At 31.6% G+C, this 24,145-nt stretch overlaps 1 protein-coding gene across 4 annotated transcripts in view; it reads left to right on the forward strand.

Annotated features, from left to right (window-relative positions):
* Positions 1–24,145, forward strand: part of LOC143225639 (neogenin-like) — a 157,243-nt gene that overhangs the window by 119,070 nt on the left and 14,028 nt on the right. For 2 of the 4 annotated variants that reach the window (XR_013013969.1, XM_076455424.1), the window contains exons 8-19: positions 1,258–1,477; positions 3,426–3,580; positions 9,055–9,342; positions 11,169–11,218; positions 11,809–11,953; positions 14,126–14,236; positions 15,670–15,864; positions 16,251–16,346; positions 17,334–17,654; positions 17,916–18,023; positions 18,487–18,681; positions 20,791–20,823. Coding sequence is in view for 3 of the 4 variants with exons in the window: in XM_076455424.1 (XP_076311539.1) it covers positions 1,258–1,477; positions 3,426–3,580; positions 9,055–9,342; positions 11,169–11,218; positions 11,809–11,953; positions 14,126–14,236; positions 15,670–15,864; positions 16,251–16,346; positions 17,334–17,654; positions 17,916–18,023; positions 18,487–18,681; positions 20,791–20,823 (1,917 nt within the window). In the remaining variant the exon portion in view is untranslated. The remainder of the gene's footprint in view (positions 1–1,257; positions 1,478–3,425; positions 3,581–9,054; positions 9,343–11,168; positions 11,219–11,808; positions 11,954–14,125; positions 14,237–15,669; positions 15,865–16,250; positions 16,347–17,333; positions 17,655–17,915; positions 18,024–18,486; positions 18,682–20,790; positions 20,824–24,145) is intronic. The other 2 variants (XM_076455426.1, XM_076455425.1) reach the window with 2 other exon arrangements.

Raw genomic sequence — 24,145 nt, forward strand, 5'->3', positions numbered from 1 at the left:
TTTTATACACTTAGCATGTAAAATTATTATTTTGTGCTGCTGTTAAGTAAATATAATTAAGATGTTATACAGAGAAATATGAAAGCATAAAATCTTTAGTAATGGTACAGTTAATTAATTAAGATTGAAAGCTGATCATAAGTAATTTTTGTAGTGTAACAAATCCATTGGAATGATGTGCAAGTTATAGGTTTAAAACCTACATCAGACTTGCACAACCATAATGACTTAACAGATTAGTTGATTGCAATAACATAAAAGTGTCACATAAACTATTCTATTTTTCTACCAATTGATCAGTCAAAATTACTATCAAATTAACTGTTACAAAAATAATCAATGAATTGTAATTAGTGTTTCTGGTTGATTAATTACAATTCTAATGGTATCGATTTTCATGAAAATAAAAAATCTTTTAACATTTGGTTTCATTCTTTCAAGTGTTATAACATTTAATGACTGACTCTTATCCTTTAATCATGTATAACCTGTTATATACAGTTATAACATTTTGAATGTAATCATTTACTTGTGCTATTGCTGAACATATCAAATGCCACACTGATTTCCCAAGTTTAGTTCAGATAATGAAAACAAGAGGTTAAACATGACACATTATCATGGGATCAGAGGCTAGGTTGGGTGCGTGCATAAGGTGGCACTAATTGTCTAGAAAAGTAAGATGTCAATGTGTAGGTTATGAGAATTTTTTATTGCATTTATTTATAATTATTTGTTGATTTCACTTTATAACGTTCAAAATAGGGTAGAATAAAGTCTGACTTAGAATTTAATAGCTTATTGTTTGTTACAAATATCTGCTTAGACATATTAGAAAATACAAAAGTGCATGTAATAATTATGCATGTTTATATGGTGTAACTCATAGTTTGTTTTTTTTTTCTTTTCTTTTTCTTCCTTGTAATCTGCTTCCTTGTGTGTGTGTGTGTGTGCTATAATGTTTACTAACTCAACTGTTTTGATTTGATATCTCTGTTTTGTGCATTTAATATTTAAAACTATGGCTCTTCTGTAAATGTTTGCACATAAATTTACTAATTTTTTTTCTTTGTATATATATAACTTTTTTCTATTTGATTGCAAAAATATTAATCTCATGAAAAATATTTCATGATGTACATGAATCTAATCTTTTACTCTTTGTTGGATTTTGTAAATTCTGATACAAATAACACTACTATAATGCTACTTTATCAAATTGTTTCTGTATTGTTCATTAACAAAACTAACATGTAGAATCTCCTCGCCCCACAACCCATCCATCTATTACTGTCTCTCATTCAAACAACAAATTAGGAGATCTCCCAAAAAGCAAAGATGTGCCCTCTGCACCACGTCAGTTGTCAGCAGTTATTGTATCCACCCGTTTCATCACCCTTTCTTGGCAGGAGCCAGTTAGGACGAATGGAATCATCTTTGCATACTCTGTATATTATCGAGAGGATTCATCCACAAGGTGAGTTAAAGTTATAAATTGAGCATAATATCAATTTACAGAAAGAACAATGTTTTTCTCATCCTACTTTTGGTAGTGATTGCAATTAAAGTACTATAATTATAATATCATTTGTTTCTTTAAATATAGTGTTAGTGTAAGGTAACAAAATGCAAGATTAACATTTAACAAGCTTAAATATTACAAATATGTTGTTCTGGCCATGATAGCTTGACATACACTTCTCTAGTTTCCTTCAGACGTATGCTGTTGTCTGTTGTCAATATTATGAAGGCATCGTTAAAAGTTTGAAGACAAGTGTTGCTCTTAAACTTATAATTTGTTTAAAAGATAGATAAATTTTAAGAGTTTGTGTTGTTTAAGTTGTAATTGTACAGTATCTGCAGATATGTTTTTAATACTAAAATGTACGTGTTTGTGAAAAGAGTTTGTTTAACGTTTTAGACATAACTGAAAATTTCATTGACATCCTTCACAATTGGAAAGATTTTGGGTCAATATGCATGAGGTTCTGAATTATTAGATGGGCTAGACCAGTGTCTCACAACTATAAAAAAAAGTAGTTTTAAATTAGACTAATAACTTTAACAGAAACTAGAAAGCTTGTTACAGATTAAAATGGTGTTGGAAATTTTTCCATGGGATATATTTTTTGAGTGATTAGTTCTAAATATTTTCAGAATTTTAGTTTTTTTTCCAAATTATCAGTTTAAAAAGTTTATAATATGTATTTTACAAAACTGTTTTGAAAGCTGCATGTTTTATTTGACTTAATAAGGTGGACAGCAAAAACTATAATTTGATGAACATGTATTGCTCAAATAATTGATCGTTTACTACATTTCATAATTTGCTAAATAGTTTTTACTAGGTTTATCCAGTTTAAATAGTATTACAAGTTAGTTAAATAGTTTAATATACTGTACTAGTTACAACCACAATAGGAATCCAAGGTAAGTTATTTATAGTTCAAAAAACAACATAACCTTAGCACTTTGCTTAAAAGATAAACCTTCCTTTTTCAAGGGTGAATTGTAAATAAACCAGCTATAAGGCTTAATGTTTATGAATTCCTTTGAAGAAGAAGACTATAATATACTTTTAACTTGCACAATTGCAAAGGGAAAAGAGGTAAAGTAAAAGAGCTAATTTTACTTTCTTTAGTGAAAGAATGGATTTACACTGACAAGAGACATCCATGTTTAAGACGAGCCAATGGGTTCATAATAACTTGATTCAGTGTCTAATCATAATATAATGACTCAGCATGTTGGATCAATTTGTGATGGCCCTTTATATCTCCAGCCAACAGTACCATGACATATAACCCAATTCAACATATAGCCAATCTTGTACAACATGTTGAATCACTGTATTATGGCACTGCTGGCTACTGGTATGCATAACCACAATACACTAATTCATTGCATAGTTTAAATTTAGACTTAAGTCATATGATTGAAAACTATATTATGATTTGTTTATTAGACTGCTCATTGGGTCAGTGTATTATGCACTTCGTATCAAATATTTTTGGAGCATCATTACAAGTTTGGAGACAGATGCTGTTCTTGAAGTATAAATAATTTGTAAAATGCATTGAAAATAATAAAAGTGAAATATTGCTTAGAAAATTAAAGAAAAATTGTTGCTTTCAAACATTTTGTCATCTGAGGTTGATTAAAAATTCAGTGAAATGTCATATATTAGTACAATCTGGTTTTTATTACACATAAACCCTTAGTAATTATTAAAATAGGCTTAAAGGTACTGAATGGGAAGTATAGTACTAAACTTTGTGTAAATTAAATCTATTAATTCTTTTTTTTTTCTTGATGGAGCTCAGTTGTGACTCCACAACATTGCTTTCATATAAAAAAACAAAGAAAAATTAGGAGAAATACTTTTGTTCATATTATTTTTACCTAACTTATCACTTTACTGCTAGGGAGAGAGTTCTGAATACTACACGACCAAGACTAGAGGATGTGAGTGTGCAAGGCCTTCGTCCTTCAACACGTTACATTATACGTGTTGTGGCCTACAATCAACATGGTCCTGGTGAAAGTTCAGAAGAAATAACAGTACAGACTCACCCAGAAGGTAATATATATTTGCATAACACAGGAACTTTTATTTCTCATGTAATCAAACGAAGTGTTATTTAAACAGTTTTTCATTTACTGGTATTTACTATTCTGTTAATTAGTTAACATTTTCTGATGTCAAATTCAGAAGCTATAACTTCCAAATGTATTTGGAAAAAAGGAAAAAAAAAGAAAGAAAATATTTATTTATTAAAAGAGTATACATGTTGTCTAAGCTGCAATTGTTACTGTATCTCTAGCCATGTTGTTTTCAAGACTAAAGTTGATGTGTGTATGTGAGAGAAAGAGAGAGAAATATGGTGTGCTTGAACATTTAGAACACAGAACAATTTTTCAATGTAAATGGACACCATTGCTTAAAAATACACATACTGAAGTAGCATTCTGAACATGAATTACTTTAGTTTTCAATGAAAACAAAAGTTTGTTTGTGAATTATTATGTTGTTTTGCTTTGAAAGTGTACTTAAGTAAGTGGAAAGGAGTTTAAGCACACAGTCACACACACAGATTAATAAATGTCACAGATGTGTTTCCATAAAATATTTTACAATTAACTTAAATGAACAAATATAATAAAATTGCATAATTCCTTACATGAGAAGGTGTTGTTTGTTTTTGTTCAGCTACTGCAAATGCCAATACAGTTTTTTTTTGATACAAATGTAAACAAAGTTTCACTAATTATAAAATAATAAACTGAGTTATTTTTAATAGTTCTTTCTCTATCTTCCCCTAGTGTCTTTAGTAACAAGTATGAATGCTTATAATGCTAAAACCTAGATTTTTCCCATGTTGGGCACAACATAGATAACCCTTCTGTTAGCATTGTGCTTAATGATAAACAATTTCTATCTGTGTCTTTGTGCACATGCTATCACTTATGGTGAGAACCATGGCTTATTTTGATTCCTTTTTTTATAAATGTAAAAAAATGGTTGGTTTGAGAGCCTTATTAAATTTAAATTAGGTAGCAGATAAACCACCTGAGTAGTCTTTCTCAGTGATAATACCATTGTCTATTGCATTCATTTTATTGGTGTGAAATGATAGGTAAGGCATTGAAATTAAACATAATTGAAGATTATTGATGTAATGCACTTGTAGTTTATATTTCTGAAACAATACTACTACTAGCACAGAGCTATCTCAACACTGATTTGCTCTCTAAGCAATGCTAAAATTTCCAACAGCATGCCAGTCTTTTATACCTCTTCATTTTTGTCACATTGCAGCAACATGTTCTTATCATGTGGCTATCTTCCATCAATCATACTTTGCCACCTGTAATAGTTCAGATAGCTCCCTCTACCATTCCATCACAATCCTTGTTTTCTCAGTTGGTACTGCAGTGTATAGATGCATGTTTACTTTGTTCTTCACGTTCTGCCATATTGTTTTTGGTTACTTACCAGTTTCAATTTAACTTTTGGAATATAGAGTTTGTTCTGATGTTTCATTTCCCTTTGTTTTCAACAGTTTCTTTATTTTAAGGTCATTTTTGATTTATGACTTTGATAGATAAAGATATTCCTGGGAATACTAAAGACAGTAATGTTACTAGTCCCCAACACAGCAGGTTGATAATGTCTGCTAAGGAAGTTCAAGCTGTTATTTTGCCTGGAGTTGGATGCTTTTACTAGATCTTTGCTTCTTTCTCCTTTTCCCCATAAACATGCTTTTGAGGAAGACTTTCATCAAGATGAAGATATTTTAGACTCTATTTTTTGAGTCACTCCCCCTTTTTGTTTTTTGATGAGAATGTAATGCTGTCAGTCTGGAGAGTTTACCAACCTTGCCTTTCCTCCAGCTTCTTGACCAGTTATGTCAAATGTTACATGTTTCACCTTTAGCCCTTAATTTCTTGTTTTCTTTGTTAGGTGAAGAACTTTGCTTTGATTATTGTGTTTTTCCTCCTTTACCTGACATTTTTGTTCATACTCAATGTTTTGCTGCTAGGTGTGGGTATTCTCTGTCTCCCTTGGCTGTTGAACTGGTATTCTTTTGCTTATCAATATTCCTTGAATCCCTGTTTGGATTCTGAACATCGGGATCTTCTCATTATCTTATCGGGCTTGAATTTTAAAGCCTTCATCCATTTTAATCAGTTCAAATTTTACAACCAGTCACCTGATAAATTTTCTTCTGAGCTCAAGACCCTGTGGTTTATCATGGCCTGTTTGTTGGCTTTGGCACTTTGTCACCACACCTGATTATTATTTTGTTGGGATTTTCTGGGAGAGGAATGCATTACATGTGGGGTTGCATCTTTTCCTTTCTTTGGAGAATATTTGTCATGCCCATTTCTTCATGACACAGTTTTGTGTTGTTTTATAATCATCCTTAATCTGGAGTCCAGGATCAATGTTGCAAGGCTACATTCCTCTGTCTCATCTCTGTCCTCTCATTTGCCTCACCATGCTGTTACTGTGTGACCTTTGTCTGTCTGGATCCTCTGTGCCTCATTTCTATCCCTATTATTTACCATACTCCAAGTTTTCCAATCTTAATCTTCATTCTTCCAATTCCTATTCTTACACAGATCAGCATTATGGGTGACAAGATGTCATTTCAAGGGCTGGCAGGAGCCAGGTTGCAACAGTTTTCAACCATTTTGAGATCCCTCATGACAAGTCTGTGGGTTTTATGGGCTTTATTGGAGAATCTTTGCTTTCAGTTACAGTTCTCCTCTCCCTCTGTCTTCTTTCCATGTTTTCTTTCTTCCTCCTTGGGATTGTGCTTAATCCAGTCATCTTGCAGAGTAGATTTAGATCTTCTTCACAAAGGACCTATCAAATGGGTGGTGCCCATTCCTCTGGGATTTTAATCCCATTTGTTTGTTGTCCCCATAAAGATAAGAGATAGGAGATCTATTGTTGATCTGTTCTAGCTGAACACCTTTCTGAAAACACCCAGCTTCATGATGGAGTACTGCCATTTTTTTTTGGCATTTTTTTCCCTGGGACTTTGGAGGAACAAATTTGATGTAACAGAAGCTTATTTTCATATTCCCATCATTGGTATCACATTGTCATCTTTGGTTCATCCATGGGGATTGTGTTTTTCAATTCCTGTCACTACTGTTTGGTCTTATTTCAGAGCCTTTTGTGTTCTCTCAATTAGTCTGTTTTATAACTCATCGTCCTTACTCTTTGGGTCTTCAGACTCATCATTACATGGATGATTGGCTACTACCTGCCTCTTTCTATGTCCAATCTTTCACTAACATCCACTTACATTTTCAGGAGTCTGCATGTGTGGGATTTCTTATTGAGTTGGAGAAGTCTATTTCACCTCCCCCCCCTAATACCTTATTCTTTTGGATGTTCTTTTTAATTACCATCTCAGTTTCCCCTAACCTTTTCCACTTTGGCTCAGGGATATGGAGTGGGTAGTTTTAAAGGCACTATTTTTCCTTTTCTTACTGCTCAGGAGGTTCTGTGTCTTTCAGGGATGTGGGCTTCCTTAAAAGCTCTAATTCCCTTGGGTTGAAAATCTATACATTTCCTTCAGTCGATGATTTTCAACCAGTGGAATTTCTCCTCCAATGATCCCTTGGGTTATCCTATCACCCTTCTCCAAGGATTGGGGTACTTGACTCTCAGGAAATTTGGGGTAAATAGCCCATAGTCAGTCAAGGATGCTGCTTTCCATATAAACCTTCTGAAACTTTTAGTGCTATATTGGGTTCTGAATCATTTCCTGCTTTTCCTGTGAGGTGGATTGTTATTGTTCATTTTGAAATTTTCACTATCATCAGCTGTATCACCAGATGAGAGGGGTACCAATTCCAGGTCTCTGTATTTTCAGACACTGGGCCTCCCATGTTGGGTCAAGAACTACAACATAACAATTTTAGTGTGTCATGTCCCTGGGATTATAAATCTGGTGGCAGACCATTTATCCCATCCCAACCAAGTTCTTTAGGTGTTTCATTTGGTGTATTCTCACCTTAATAACACCACATATAGATGCATTTGTCACTCACTTGAATGCCAAACTTCCTTTCATGTGGTCTCTTGTACCATACCCCTCAGCATTCAATCAAGATTGGAGGGGCTATCATCTATGTACTTACCATCCAATCAAACTCATCTCCAGTGTCATCTCCCTCATCCAAATTACTCTTTGTCATGTTCTGATGATAACCCTACATTGGCCAGCTCAGATTTGGTTCCTTCTGCACTGGCTTTTATTGAAGCAACAGCTTCTGCTCTTACCTCTGTCCCAGTTGCTCCTCTAAATCAGATGTGTTTTATCCTGATGTTACTAACTTCCATCTTTGCACATGCAATTTGTCTGATCCATTGCCTGATCTCAGGATTTCACCCCTCGTGTAGCAGCATTAGTTAAATGTACCAGTCGGTCTTCCTCTTTTCCTATGCACCAGGAAAGATGGTCTATCTTCATACAGTTGTCCATTTGCTGTTACTTCCATTTTTCCCATCCTTCTGTTCCTCACCTGTCCCAGTTATTTATATGCTTATTTGTTCAGGGTTTGTCTGTGTTCACTGTTTTTAGTTATTTGGATGTCCTGTTCATTGCTTTCCATTTTTTTCCATTATTGTAAATTCTTCTTCTCTCAGTTATTTCCCTCCTTTTCCATTTCTTTCATCTAGTTCAGAAGCACAAAATGATGGCCAGCAGATGTCTTGAGAAGGAAGGCAATATCTGGATAAAGGAGAACACAAGAAGGTTGCTTAGCTTTTTCTCATATTTCTTACCTTCTATTTCTTATATACACTCTCATTCAGATCCATATTTTTCTCTGTCTCTCTCATACCCTGTATAACATTTTATGTATGTCTCATACTGAATCCTTTCATGTTTCCTCTTCTTGCATTTTTATTCCATGGAAACTCTCTGTTTCTTGTGATCTGTATCCTATTATACTTATTGGCTGTGTTCTTCAACTCATATGACTATTTTAATTTGACTTGTCTATGAAAAATTGTTGAACATCACACCAAATATGTCATTTAACTCTGTCTTTAGCTGCTCATATCTGCTCTCCTATAAAAGAGATTATTCACATAGGTACTGGACAACTCCAAATGCATTTGTCACTGATCATCTGCACAATGTAGCTGTGTCTTCCTCGGTCAGGTACCTTCTTCCTCCTGTGGCATTTCCCCACATGTCTGTTACCCTTTCACTGGGGTAAGTTGATATAGTATTATTCTTTTTTATCACTGGTCACTTATCTGGTGGTGTGCTGTTATATATATATTTTTACTATTGTATACATATCGTGGACTTCACGTGTGCTAGTATAGGTGAGGTTTAATGATTGGTGGAAGATAATCACATTATCAGCACATGTTGCTGCAATGACCCAAAAAATAAGGGGAATAAATTCTGGTTCAATGTTGAGAGGGCAAATCAAGGTAGAGACAGCTTTGGGTGAGAGGGGTAAGAACTTCTTAAAAATACATTTTCAGTGTTATAAAATATTAATTTTTTCATGTAGTTCATGTTCCAAGTCCAGCACGAAACCTTCAAGCTTTTCCAGAGTCGCCAACATCTATTTTCGTTCAGTGGGATCAACCAAAACAATACAACGGCCCAGTTCAGAAATACAAGTTATATTACATGAAAGTAGGTACTTCAGAAGAACATGAAATTACCACAAGTGAAACAAGCTATCTGTTAAAATCACTTGAAAAATTTACAGAGTACAGTTTTTGGGTTGTGGCATTCAATCAAAATGGGCCAGGAATGAGCACGGAGGAAGTAACAGCAAGGACTTATTCAGATAGTAAGTATATTTTTTCCATTTAAGAAGTTAGTAGGAAATGATATTCAAATTTGTATTATTAATATATATAGCAAGTGTTTCTGTTTTCACCAAGTAAGTTGTATTATATTATCATTACTTTTACTAACAGTGTTGGTTATGCTAATTAGTATACTGAATATCATTATTTTTCATTTTGATATATCTAAAAAGAAAATGAAAAATAATGACATTCAGTATACTAATTAGCATACCAGCACTGTTAGTAAAAGCAATGATAAATAGATAATATAGTACACCTTACTTAGTGAACACAGAAACACTTGCTCTTAAAGAATTAATTTGGTTTGAAAACATAACATCAGTATAAGATGCCTGATTTTTTTCAGTTCTCTCTAACACGTCTTAAGAATAATGAAAATTCCACAGTGTAACTTTAGAGGAAACTAGCATCTATGAGTGTGACTATTTGTCATGATGACACAAGATACTATTTAAACAGTGTTCAGTAAGTAGAAGTAAATGGTGTGAGAGTTTTAAACACATTTGATCGTGTTCAGACTTTCCTAGATAAAAAATTTGTGCTTCTTAATATGCATCTGGTGAGATTTTGTTCTCTGTGAAAAATTATTTTTAAGTTATAATAATCTTAAGTGTGGGTTTTCATTTATTAAATATGTGAATATCTCCATATTTAAGGATCTACCCTTTAATGTTTGTGAAAAATGGAATGATGTATTATGCAAATATAAGTGTTCGTACATGACATATGGATATTCAGTTTTGGCAGGATCATGACAGCAGCTACAGTAGTATCTATATACTTGAAACTGAGGTTCAAACTTCAGTATATCATTTACCACTTTATTAACATCAATCTGTTCAAGAAAATTATCATATATGTATGATCATGAACCCATATTACTTTATTCATAAGTTGTCATTGTTTGAACCAGCTAAAGTGTAGTGGATATACATAAACATTGAATATATCTATCAACTCTTATTTGTCTACGTGTTTTAAATTTAAATCTTTATCTTTTCACTTTCCTGGCTTTTGTGATTTTGTTTGTTCACTATATAAAGAGTATGAAAATTATTGGGTTAATCCATTAATTATAGTTACCATTTATTTATCACTGATAAATAAAATTTCTTAATTTAGACTTTCAACTTAGTTTAGTTAAGTATAGACATATCACATAACTGATCATGTTATATGAACTCTGTGGTAACATGTTTTTATAGATGTTCTAAAAACATGTTGGCCCAAGAAGTCTTGATAAAAATAAAATAGAAACCCTTTAACCTGAGTGCTTTCTATAGATCCACCTTTCGATGAAGTAGTATTATTAAAAAAAAGGTAAAAACACATTCAAATACTTAATTGTTTTCATAAAATTACTTGACTAATCAAGTATTGGTGTAACAGAAACTACAGAATTTATACCAAAGGCATAACTACTCTTTAAGTGTGTAACCAGCTTTCTCAAATTTTTTGTATCATTTCTTTCACTCTTATATGTTTACATTAAGAATGATTGTGAACACTTTCACCTGATATTTTCATGAACTACTTTTTACTTTGTCTATTAAAAGACGTGTATACATACAGGTTCTTATTCTGTACTGCAATATCTATTGAGGTATAGTTGAGAAATTATAATATACTTTATTTGTTACTATATGTTTAGTTTTATTGCATGTATGAAATTAAATTCTGAAATGGACAAATTAATAGAAATGTTGAATACCAATTTGTATGATTTTAATATAAATGTTAGGCCTATTACAGTAAGTCCGAATTTGGTCAAAACATCTGTTCCAAAAACATTTTTTCAATGTAGCTCCAGATGATACACCACAAAATGTCACCGTTGAAGCTGCAAGCTCAACAGTGAGTATTGTTTTTTGCATGTGAGAATTTTTATGCTTAAATATATTTGGTTATAACACAAAACTATATAACTTAGAAAAAACGTGTAACATGTGAAACTTATCACATTTTCAGCCACATATAAGATGTTTATTTGTTAAGTTACAAAATGACAGTTCTCAGACTTAATAAATTTTGCTTCAACTTTGAATAAAAAACAAAATAGTTATTATTGCTTAGTTATGTTAACTAGATAGATAAAGTTTTTTGGTAATACTGAAATTGAGTCTTACATTTACTCTTTGTGACTGAAGTTATGGTGGTAAAGAAATGGTTTTAACCCTCCTGCATTTGTGTTTTTTACTAGTGTTAATTTGAAGAATTTTGTTTCTGAAATACAGTTGTACTGTTTTATTTAATACTTTTGATTTTAAAAATTTACTGTTATGATAAGCATCAGAAATATTGTATGGTAATTTTATGAGAGTGGTTACTGAAAGCTTGAAAAATGGGAATGAAACCATATAGTTTTGATAAACTGTTCACAAGTTTTAAATTCTGAATAATAGCTGGTGTTTGAACAATTGAATATTTCTTTCAATTCTAAACAGAGTATTATTGTTCGATGGCAACCTCCTCCTAAAGAATCTCAGAATGGCATTATTACTGGTTACAAAATACGTTACAAGTTGAAGGGTAGCCGGAGAGGAGACACAGTCACCACTGATGGTAACAGACGACTGTATGCTTTAACAAGTAAGTTTTATTGATCTCTTGATAAGTAAACTTTATGTTTGCCCACCAAACCATGAAAATGTTACAAAAGGTGCAGATATACAGTACTGTGCAAAACTATTAAGACAATGTCAAAAAATTAGATTTCAAAGAACAGTGGAAAGTAAATCACAAGTGAAACGTTAAAGTTTTATTAATCTTCATATTTAGTACAACAGAAACTCAGTGGAAGTGTTTAAGTTCAGTAAACAGTTAATATTTTATGTCCCACTTTTGGTTTAATAACTTCAAATAGTCTTTCAGGCATTGTTGTAACATATTTAATTAAAGTATCCTCTGGGATTTTACTCTAAATATCCCTGATACACTCCCATAACATTTCTTTGGAAGTTGCTGTTTGTTTGTTAAGATTTTGATCTATGAAATCCCAGATCTGTTCACCTGGGTTGAGATTGGGTCATTGCATCATTTGAATGACTCAAGCAACTTCTTTCTTAGCCAAGTAATTTCTACATAGGTTGTATGAGGTTTCAGGGTCATTATCTTCTTGGTAGTAGAATCTTTACCAATAATATGCAAACCAATAGGTGTATGATGATGGATCAGTATCTGACGATACTTGCTCTGGTCCATTATTCCATCTCTTTCCTCAAACATCTCCTGTTGCCTCAGCAGCTAAACACTCCCAAACCATCATGTTGCCTCCACCATGCTGCGTGGTAGGTGCCATGTTATGCGTTGACATTAGTATCTTTCACCTTTCTTCCACCACACATACAACCAACGCTTTGCACCAAATATTTCAAACATGGACTCATCCATCCATGACACCCTTTGCTAATTATCAACAGTCCAGGTTTTGTACTTCTGAGCAAAGCTTAATCTCTTGACAACATTTGGGAGGTCAAAGTAAAGGTTTTGTAACTGCTACAAAACCAACTCTTCCATTCTTTAAGTCTTCTTGATACTGTAGATCTGGACATTTTTCTGTCATTTGATAGTTGGTGCTTTATCTCATTCTTAAGATCAGTAGATGTCTTCCTTCTGTTCCAAAGGCTGAATAAATGAAGATACACTTTATATATTTATATATATACAATCAGTGTGATTGAGCCTAGGTGTTCTACCTTTTCCTTTCCTATTTTTAAATTTACCTTTCTTGGTCTGATGATCTAGGGTGTAATTGACAGTGTTTAGGGAGTATTTCGAGTCTGCAGCAATTTGTAGAAGAATCCACCCAGCATCACATAAAGCTTTATGGCAACTCTTTGCTCCAGTGACAATTCTCTATGCTTTTTGGGCCATGACATGACAACATGACATATCGTGTTAAACACAGTTTTTATCAAGGTTTATTTGTGGAGTGCTATTAAATTGATATTTTATAACATATAGTGGTAACATGTGCTAGCTTTTTTCATGATAGGTAAGACACTGCATGAGGTACCATGACAGTTATTTCAGACCCTAAATTTAAAAGTATGTTCATTCAAGCAGAACACTTTTGTCACACCCTTGGTACAAGTATATGGGAATTCTAAAGAATGATAAGTATTCTCAACTGACTCATTCAGTTGTCAACAAAGATCAGTGAAGCATTACTATAATGTTGAAATTTACATTCTGTAATGGCAGGGAAGAATTAGCCTCATAGAATGGACAGAATGACAAAATATTCTCTTGTCCTAACACTTTTGCACACTGCTGTATGTTTATTCAAATGTTTACATAAATAAAACGTTTGGTATTAAAGTAGTTCATTAATTGTGTATGTTAACAAGACATGAACTCAAATGTGTGTTTAGTACATGTATGTATTATAATCATAATGGAATTGTTTACAGGTTTTTGAGTATTATTAATTTTGAATGTTGTTAAATCCATGCATTTTACAGGTATTTGATATATTTTAATCCTAATAGCATCCTGTGCAACACAGACCAAATGGTCAGGTCAGAGACCTCTATAGAGTTTAAACATAGCCATATGTAATTTAGAATTAAAAATAAATGAGTTAATTTAGCTTAAAACAGTTGAAAATGATTCTTATATTTTATGGTTTTATTAATTTGTTTTTAACTTTCCTTTTCTGAAAAAACAGGAACAGGTTTTTAGAACGTTGGAATGTTTTGTTTTACTTCATGCTCATTGTGGTTCAAAATCTTCATTTATAGTTTTATTATTAATTTTTAGGCTTGGAGCGAGGAGCACAGTACAGCATTAGGATAGCAGCTCTTTCCATAAATGGTAGTGGTCCAAGTACAGATTGGCTTTCAACAGAAACATTTGAAAATGATTTGAATGGTACATATGGAAACACATTGTTGATATTTTTAATATTATTGCTTATGGTTAGTTCTAGAGTGAAAATTAAGCTGTGTTTTAGCCATTCAGTGTATGATACAATTAATATATCAAACATAGCTCTCACAAAAGTTTTACAATCATTATACAACTATTACATAACATAGTTGAATGGTAGTTAGATGTGAATTATATTTGTATAAAATAGATGCACTTTGGAGGCTTGGAACTTCTGCAGTAAATTGTATGACCTAATTGGAGAATAAGATACATCATTTGTGGTTTTATATCTGGTATTATCTCAATATAAATATATTTACCCATGCAGTTTTTAAATACTTAGTCTTGTGAAATAGAAATTTCTTTGGGCTTTAGATGTAAATCTTATATAAACTAGTTAATGAAAATAGAAGAATAGATACAACAGACCTGCTTCACAGTATAAAATATCTGCTAAAAATATTCTTAGCAAAACTTAGCAAAAGGTTTTTCATCACTACTTAAATTTTAATGAAATCACATTACAGGTACTGATAGTAATTGGAATATAAAATATTAGTAAACAGTAGGTATAAGGAATCATTAAACTGTAATTGTGTGCTTTGCAAAAACTTTTCAAACATATGGAGAAAATTATTCCATATGTACACAATTTCAGCAGATCACACTATGTAGTTTACCATATTATAATAGCATGTTTCACAATATGTACGTTGTATGCACTGCATTGATAGATATTCTACATCAGACACACTGTTGATGTGAACATGTTTTGAATTTAATATAAAGAAAAACCTATGCAATTTATACATTTTCCTTGTATTGAATATAAAGCATGTTCACACCAATGTTGTTTTTTATAATTTTCACTATTATATAGGCTCAGCTTATCACTCTTTGGTTAACTTATGTTCAGGGTTACTGATGAAGAGTGGTATTATTCCAAACTAGTATAATCCAATAACACATGTTGATTAAACTGGACCTCTCTTGAAGTTAGACCTTGAAATTAAACACTTTTGGAATGCCAAATTTATTTTTTAAATGTTCAATATACAATACCTGAAGAACCAAAAAATGTAAAATTCCAAAACAGTAATGATTACTTTTGAATTGTATAAGTTTATTGTCTTAAATGAAGAATTTTTGGTGTTTTTTTTTTAATGATTTCACATCTGTTAAGTAACCAGTATACTGTTATTTGTGATTTTCAGTGATAAAAAGTTTTGATTAATTATTTATGGTAGCTGTGACAGTACAAGAATTTGGAAAAATTGAATAATCAAAATGAAAATATTGTCTTGTTCTTTGGTTACAGTAGAAAATGGCAGGTCCATATTCATAGTGGCAAGTCTGTATTAGCTATTGTCTTGAAAGTATTACAGGCTGTGCATGTTATTAAAATGTTCTTGTTTATGTGTACTTTTGTTAAGAATTGGTAGTTCCTGATCGCCCAAAAAGCGTTCGTGAACGGCCAACAGCAAACTCTATCTTTGTGAGCTGGACTCCACCAAGAAATCAAAATATTATGATAAGAGGTTATACCATTGGTTGGGGAGTTGGTTTTCCAGATGTATATACTAAAGTTCTTGATGGCAAACAAAGATACTACACCATTGAAGATCTTCGTAAGTCACATTTTGTTACAGAAATTGAAATGCTGGACCACAGATGAGCATTTATTCATAAATTAAAGACATATAAATCTTTCTTCTTGAAAAATGTTCAAGTGTGGTGTACTGGTAGTATGCAAAATTAAATATTTTTTTCAATACAATAAATTTTCAAAACTGATATTACCTTTTAACAGATACTTATGTTTTAATACTAGTTAAAATCTGTGGTCAAAAAGTGTATACTGAAAAAAGTGTTTGTGTAAAAATATGCAAGTAATAATTATTTGGAATATCATTTGCATGGAGAACATAGGAACTTGTTGCTTTCTGATAAATATCACACTTAACTATGATTGAACTTAGCTGATATGATTTTGATTCATACCTCTTGTTTTTAGAACCCTCATCAGAGTATGTAATAAGTTTAAGAGCATTCAATCAAGTTGGAGATGGGCGGCCAATATATGAAACAGTACGAACTTTAATAGAAAGTGGTAAGTGTATCTGTTGATTTCTTTAGTGGAGTTCATTTTTACATTCCTGTTTTAATGCAACATTATATATGAAATATATGAAACAGTACGAACTTTAATAGAAAGTGGTAAGTGTATCTGTTGATTTCTTTAGTGGAGTTTATTGTTACACTCCTGTTTTAATGCAACATTATATATGAAATATATGAAACAGTACGAACTTTAATAGAAAGTGGTAAGTTTATCTGTTGATTTCTTTAGTGGAGTTTATTTTTACATTCCTGTTTTAATGCAACATTATATATGAAATATATGAAACAGTACGAACTTTAATAGAAAGTGGTAAGTTTATCTGTTGATTTCTTTAGTGGAGTTTATTTTTACATGTTTTAATGCAACATTTGTGTAAGTTTAAAATTATTTTACTAGGTTTTTATAACTGTGTCATATATCATGTAACATGTTAGGTAAAAATGTATGAACATGAACAAAACCAAACATCTGAACAAAAGATGGATTGAAAGTACTACAAATATGTTTTACGTTTTTATTGAATTTTCATGCTCAATTTTATTATTGGACTTTTTTTTTTAAATGTTTTATATATATTTGATCCATTACATCATATCCTGGGATACCAATACATCTTGAGATATTCTGTAAACTATATAATATACATTAAGGAATGTCATAGTTTTTCTGAGGCAACCAGACTAAGACACTGAAGGAATAATAATCATCAAAATTTGTAACACCCAAAAAAAAAACCTTGATAATTAAAAAAAAAAATGACTTGAAAACATCTGACTACTCAAGTCATAATGTAACACATTATTTATAAAGGATAAATCATAAAATTCAAAACACAAATTAAATATGATTTATAAGCAAAGAAAAGTAAATATCCATGATGCTAAAAAATGTTCAACTTTGTCAAGCGTTTTAAATATTTATATACTTCTGGAGGAAATGCATCTTGTATATATTTTTTTCCTTATTGTTTTGTAGTTCCTGAACCATTGACTCCAATGCTTCCTCCTGTTGGATTGAAAGCTATAGTTCTGTCATCTTCAACTGTTGTTCTTTATTGGACTGATAGTACTCTTCCTCGAAATCAACTGATTACAGACAACAGGTTCTATACTGTGCGCTATGCACCCTATGTATACTCTGGTAATTTGAGATACAGACATTATAATTCTACAGATCTGAACTGTATGATTGACAACTTGAGACCTAACACCCAATACGAGTTTTCCGTGAAAGTGGTTCTTGGCCGACAAGAGAGTACATGGAGTATGAGTGTCCTTAACACAACCCAGGAAGCTGGTAAGTGAAAATATTTTACACATAATTAGAAAGAAACATATATTGAATGATCAGTAGTTTTTATGAAGGATAGAGTTAGACAAATGAAACTAAAAGAAATAATAATTTTTCATTTGAAAAATTCCTAATTACAAGTTTAATAATTGTAATTTTGACTTGCACATGTATTGAAGTTTGAAATTGCAACATTCTCTTCTTCTTTTGTTTTTTGTAAAATTTGTAATTTGATGCACTTTAAGTAGCTGACAGTTTTTATTACAGCTCCGGCATCCCCTTCCCGAGACTTGACTGTAGTTCCTCTGGATAGTGATTCTTCAGTCATTAATCTTCACTGGCAACCACCGAAGCAACCAAATGGAGTTATTACAGGTATGTGCACTCAGTTATCTACAACAGTATTGAGATAAAGTTAGTAGATCACTGATAGCAGTCTTTCAAAAACAATTTAAGTATTAGATAAATTTCAATGCCTTTAAGCCATTTTATATAACAACAGTTGTTATGGTGTTTACATGTTTCACAAGCCACACAAATAGAGTTCTGCTCACTATTGCGTTGTATCCGAGCCAGTTCTAAGAACTCTGGATTGAGTGAAATGTGTCATTGGCAGTGAATGTGTTACAATGTGTTAATAGTCAGTTGGAATACAATTAGCATATACTCTTCTAATTCTTGAAAACCTTTAAGTGTCACCTCTGAGCTACCATAGGTAGTTAAAACTATTAATAATAGTTATTTTTCAGTTTTGTAGAAATATTACTGTGGATATGAATTATATATATTATATTATATATAATTATATATACATTCTAAAAGTTCTCTATTTTGGCAGGTTATGTGATTTTCTACACCACAGACAACACTCAGAAGGATATAGACTGGGTGGTAGAAGGAGTAGTGGGAGATAAAATGACCACTACTCTTAAGGGGCTAACCAGTGACACAACATATTACTTTAAGATACAAGCTCGAAACAACAAAGGTTATGGCCCATTGTCATCAGAAGTGGTTTTTATTACTGGATCAAGTAAGTTCATAAAATAAACTCTCTCTCTCTGTTTTGTCAACAATTTAAAATAATTTCCTGAGTATGAGAAAACCAACAAGTTAAATAGAAAAAGAAAAACTACCTTGTTATAAATTATTAATCTTTATTATTAATAGGCTTATGAAATATTATTAATAATTTAATGTTTTTTATTATATATTTAATAGAAGTTTCTAACTTTTAAAAATCTAAGTTTTCTTATTTTAGACTTGTTAAAATAATCCGATAAAAAAAAAAAAAGGTTAAAATTTTTCTCGCAAAATGTTTGTTCCTTAATTTCTTTTTACCATACATTACTGAAACCAAGTCTGAGTCTACAAGAAAAAAGACAAACATGAGAGAATGAGAACAACTGTTGACAAAACATTAACAGCACCTCTCATGTTAACTGTTTTACTCCATCTTATACATACATATTTTGTGATAATTAGAATAAAAACTACATAAACACGGGGTGGTCACAAATCCTAAAAGTTGGAAAATTTAAAGAAAAAAAAATGTCAAAGTTAGGAAAATTGTCCCTTTCAATATCTTGGAGTTGGCATGCTTATGCAAATCTTGATGTTTAGTTTATTGGTTTATTTTGACATAATCTTAAACAGTCACTCTGTGTTGTTTAGTTGGTAATAATTATCTAATTCATGATATTTAATAATCTGTAAGATCTAGTATTGTTTTATAAATGAAAATTCAACATATAATCTACCATCAAGTTGCAATGCCCCTGTTTGAAGATTCTTTTCTTTATTACTGTAGCCTTAAGTTTTGTTACCATTCATCACTAAATTGCAAAATAAAGTGATGTTAGTTATGTAGAATTATGAGTAAAAGAAGAAATATCAGTGTATGTGTGTTGCACATACACACATGTACTGGTCTTGAAAATTTGGAGTTCTGTCTGTAAATTCAGAAAAAGTTTAGAAGACTTTTGCCATCTTGAAATGTACAATGATTAAATTTCATATCAGCTATTGAGCAGTGTGAAATCTTTCGTTTATCAACACTGGAGTTTTCATAGAATTAATTTCATGAATGACTAGTGAAGTGCTAACATCATCCAAAGACTTTAGAAGGTCCAACATGGTTAAAATTGTAAAAAAAAAGAAAATAATTTAAAATGAAGAAATCAAAATTGAAAACAAGGTATTTCTTATACATTAAAACAAATGATCAAAGTATATTACTTAAAAACTTAGTGTTTCAATAAATGTCCAAAAATATTAGAATGTTCTTGTACAGATGAAAGTTAAAATACAAATGAGAGGAAAGGGCATCAAAGAAAAACATCCTGAAGAGAAGTAACTTATCCATATACAGTGTGAAAGATTGTAGAATAAAACTATTGTTTGGTGGTCCCAGACACTGGTGACATCCATTCTTGAGAACTTTTCTTTTTGAGGAGGACCTGCTAAATAATTATAATTCAGTTTGTTATGAGGACATAGGTTGGCCCTGTAGTAGTACTCTGGCTTTCAAAACTGGCAAGTTGGGTTCAAATTTGAGTAGTAATGTAAAACATTCCCCACACTTCAAGCTGTAGATGCATCATAAATGCTACAGTCAATCGTTTAGTATTAGTGGTAGGATATTGCTGAATTGTTGTCTTTTCTGTGTTCAATAGCTCAAAATTGTGGATTGCAGCAGATAGTCTTTGCTGTAAATAACAAAATACAAATACAGTTTGTTACGTTTTAAAATGAATATGTTTTGCCTAACATTATGTTACCAAGTGTACATAAAACATTCAAATTAAAACAAGTTTTATTTTGTTACTTTACATTAATATCTTAAACTCGGACTATTTGAAAGTCATTTCAAGTATTGGCTCTGGTCACTATAAGTTACCCTTTGTAATATAACTTCAAATTTTTCTATATCTTTCATTTTCTGTTGTATACAATTTAATTATGATTTATGTTTTTCTACATTCAGAATTTCAGTTATTATTTTGTGTTAATTTCAGTTTAATCTTATTTTGATATTATTTCTTTGGTTTAATTTTACTCTGTCTCTCAATTGCATTATTTACTTAACATGATTGTTTTTAGTTAGATTTTTTTAATCATCTTCATTTTGTTATGGAAACAGGTTTTACTAGGGCAGCTGGAGCAACTTTCCAGGGTAAGAATATAATATCTGAAATATTACTGGCTTTATCTGCTTCTTAAATGCCACTGCTTTACATATATTTCCAGGCTGAAGCCTGTTTTCTCAAAATGTGTCTTTTTTATATTTAATAGATTTCCTACTAAAGGCATAATTAAAAATTGAATTCTCAATGTTTTTCAAATTGCCCATCATAAATAATTTTTTTATTTTGGTGTTACAATTGGATTACTCTTTATTTCTGGTGTTACAATTGGATTACTCTTTATTTCTGGTGTTACAATTGGATTACTCTTTATTTCTGCCTCTAAAATAATTATTTGCATTGATGCTTTGCTATTAAAACTTGTTTTTCAAGGAGACACACAAGGACTAAAATCCTGATAAGAGATTTCTTTCTTTTCCTAGCCTGTGGGAATCTTTCTTTTTTATTTTTTTCACTGCACTTGCACATCTCTTCTGCCTTAATGATGAATGATGCACATATAATAAAACAGCTCATGTAGGCCTACTTGCACAATGCAGTTGGTAAATGGGCTTATGCATTCAGGGCTGTAATGATTTCTCTTCATTGTAGTGTACGCTAATATTATATGTTTTGTCATTCAGTTGAAATTAATGTTAACTTTTCATCAGAGTGAACTACCTATTTAACTAAAAAAATAAAAATGAGTAGAACCACTGAGATATATTTTTGTTCTTATGTCCTGATTGTTAACCTGAAGATGACCTAAGAAGGTCAAAATGTTGTTCTCTCCTTTATTTTAATTAGAGTTTTAATATCTTTAGAATACTTATTTCTTACTTACTGTTTTGTCAGTTAAGTGTTGTTGATATTGACAATATTTTTAGCTGTAAACCTAGTGGTATCTCTCAAAGTTCAGCCAGCTTAGGAGATCTAAGTTAGTCCTAACTTTAGGTACTGCACTCACAATGCAAAATAATCTGTACAATAACAGAATAAAAATGAAAGATCATAAAACTAAATATTGTAAATGAATTAGAAATCAAATTAAAGAAAGAAGAGAATATATCTTAATTATAGAACACGTAAACACTAATTGTTAGCTTCAAATACATGTATAAATTTAAACTTATTTGTGTTAAGCATGTTCCTGTAAAAATGCAGAACACCATAAGAAGTAATTTCTTGCATTTACATATAATCTTGTTAAAACTGAATTATCAGTTAGATTGTAATAGTTTGACTCATTAGAAAGTGCCTTACTATCATGGTATTCTCAGTTTCACTGATTTCATATCAGATAATTGTGTAAGAATTGCAGAATAACATAAGGCTTGTCAGAAAATGTATTGAAATCAAGTATCTGAATTCTCTGAACTTGGACTGAACCTGACATGAGGAAAGAATCTACAGGGATAGAAGTTTAAAGCATTGAAACAATTGTTATTTCCAACCCACACACACACAAAGAAATAAAAAAACAAGTTTATTGTGGTGCCTTCACTGAAAAGAAATCTGTATATATCTCTGTAGTCTATTATGTACCTTAAAATCTTATCTTAAATTGTTTCAGACTAAGAAAATGTGATGTTATTTACTTATAACAATAATGGAGGTGCTACCCCATGACTAATAGCTATTCTTATTTCAAAACAAGGGATGTGTTGTTTTTGGAGCATCACCTGACTTGCCAGTGGAAAAATTGCTGTCAGTTTTTATATAGCAGTACATTACAGAAATCCTTTCCATGAGAAAGCACATGTGATTCCATAGTAGAATGACTTAGTATCATGAGTAACTAGGTTGAAAGGAATTTAGTGACTCACTTGACAAACTTTGTATATTAAGGATGTATGCTTATTATTTACACAAAATTTTAAATGTATATAGAGTAGTGCTCAATAATGTTAGGACAAAGTCAACAATTCAATTTCAGGTTATGTTCAAAGAAGAGTGGAAGGTAAATCACAGTTAAAATATCAAAATTTTATTAATTTTTATATTCATTGAAACAGCAACTCAATAGAAGTGCTTGAGTTTGGCAAACATTTAATACTTTGCATTTCTCCCTTTTGCTTTAATAACTTTAAACAGTTTTCAGGCATTGCTGCAACATATTTAATCAAAGTATCCTTTGGGATATTACTTTCAATGTCTCTACTCAATTCCAATACATTTTCTTTGGAAGTAACTTTTCATTTATCAAGTTTTTGATTACTCTCAAATCCCAGAACTACTTAATTGTGTTGAGATCAGGGCTCTGTGGGGGTCGTTGCATCATTTGAACGACTTCAGCAGCTTCTTTCTTAGCTAAGTAATTTCTGCTTAGGTTGTATGAGATTTTGGAGTCATCATCATCTTGATGGAAGAATATTTACCAATAATATGCAAAATAATGGGTGTATGAGAATGGTCAGTACATGATGGTACTTGCTCTAGTCTATTATTCCATCTATTTTGCTCGAGTGACAAGTATTTATGATTTTTGGGCCATGGCATGATAATAAATCTTAAAATATAGTGTTAAACACTATTTTCATCAAGGGTTATTTGTAGAGTGCTATCTTCCCGTATATACCAGTACCATATGCTAACTTCTTGCTAGCTTCTTCAAATATAGTTAAGATACTGCATGCAATACCATGACAGTCATTTCAAACCCTAAATTTATCAATATATTCATCTAAGCAGAACTCTTGCAACATGCCCTTGGTATAAGTATATAGGAGATCCAAGGAGTAATAAGTATTCTCACCCTGGCTCATTCATTTGTCAGCAGGGACCAGTGAAGCATTACCATAATGTTGAAATTTACATTCTATAATGGCATAGAAGAATTGACCCCATAAAATGGAAAGAATGACAAAATATTCTCTTGTCCACACTTTTACACAGTACTGTATGAACAAAGGTAATATGAAAATATGGTACGCTTCTATACCGTGCTAGCAGTTGCTAGTAGGTTAACTTTTAACTTGGTTGATGGAGCATTCACATGCATGGTTCAATTCTGTATGCATTATGAGAAATAAGAATTAGTTTCATGAGAAGAACTTATATTCATTCAGGATCTGAACCCAGGACCACTTGTATGCCAGGCAAGTGTTCTACCAACTGAGTTAGAAGGTTACCTCACTTGTAACCACTAGTGTGGTATGCAACCATACTACTTTCTTCCTAACCCCTTTGTTAATATACAAATTCAGAAAGTTTCTTTAAACTTTCTACCAACTGAGCTGGAGAGTTAGTCCACAGGTAATTGCTGCTAAGACACTTTTCAACAATACTAACAACCACAAGATTACAATCATTGTACTCTTAGTTAAAGGTTAACATGTATTAGTTTGTTGTGTTAGGATGTATGCAACTTGA

The sequence above is a fragment of the Tachypleus tridentatus genome, chromosome 9 (assembly GCF_004210375.1).
Source record: "Tachypleus tridentatus isolate NWPU-2018 chromosome 9, ASM421037v1, whole genome shotgun sequence".
Lineage (NCBI taxonomy): Eukaryota > Metazoa > Arthropoda > Merostomata > Xiphosura > Limulidae > Tachypleus > Tachypleus tridentatus.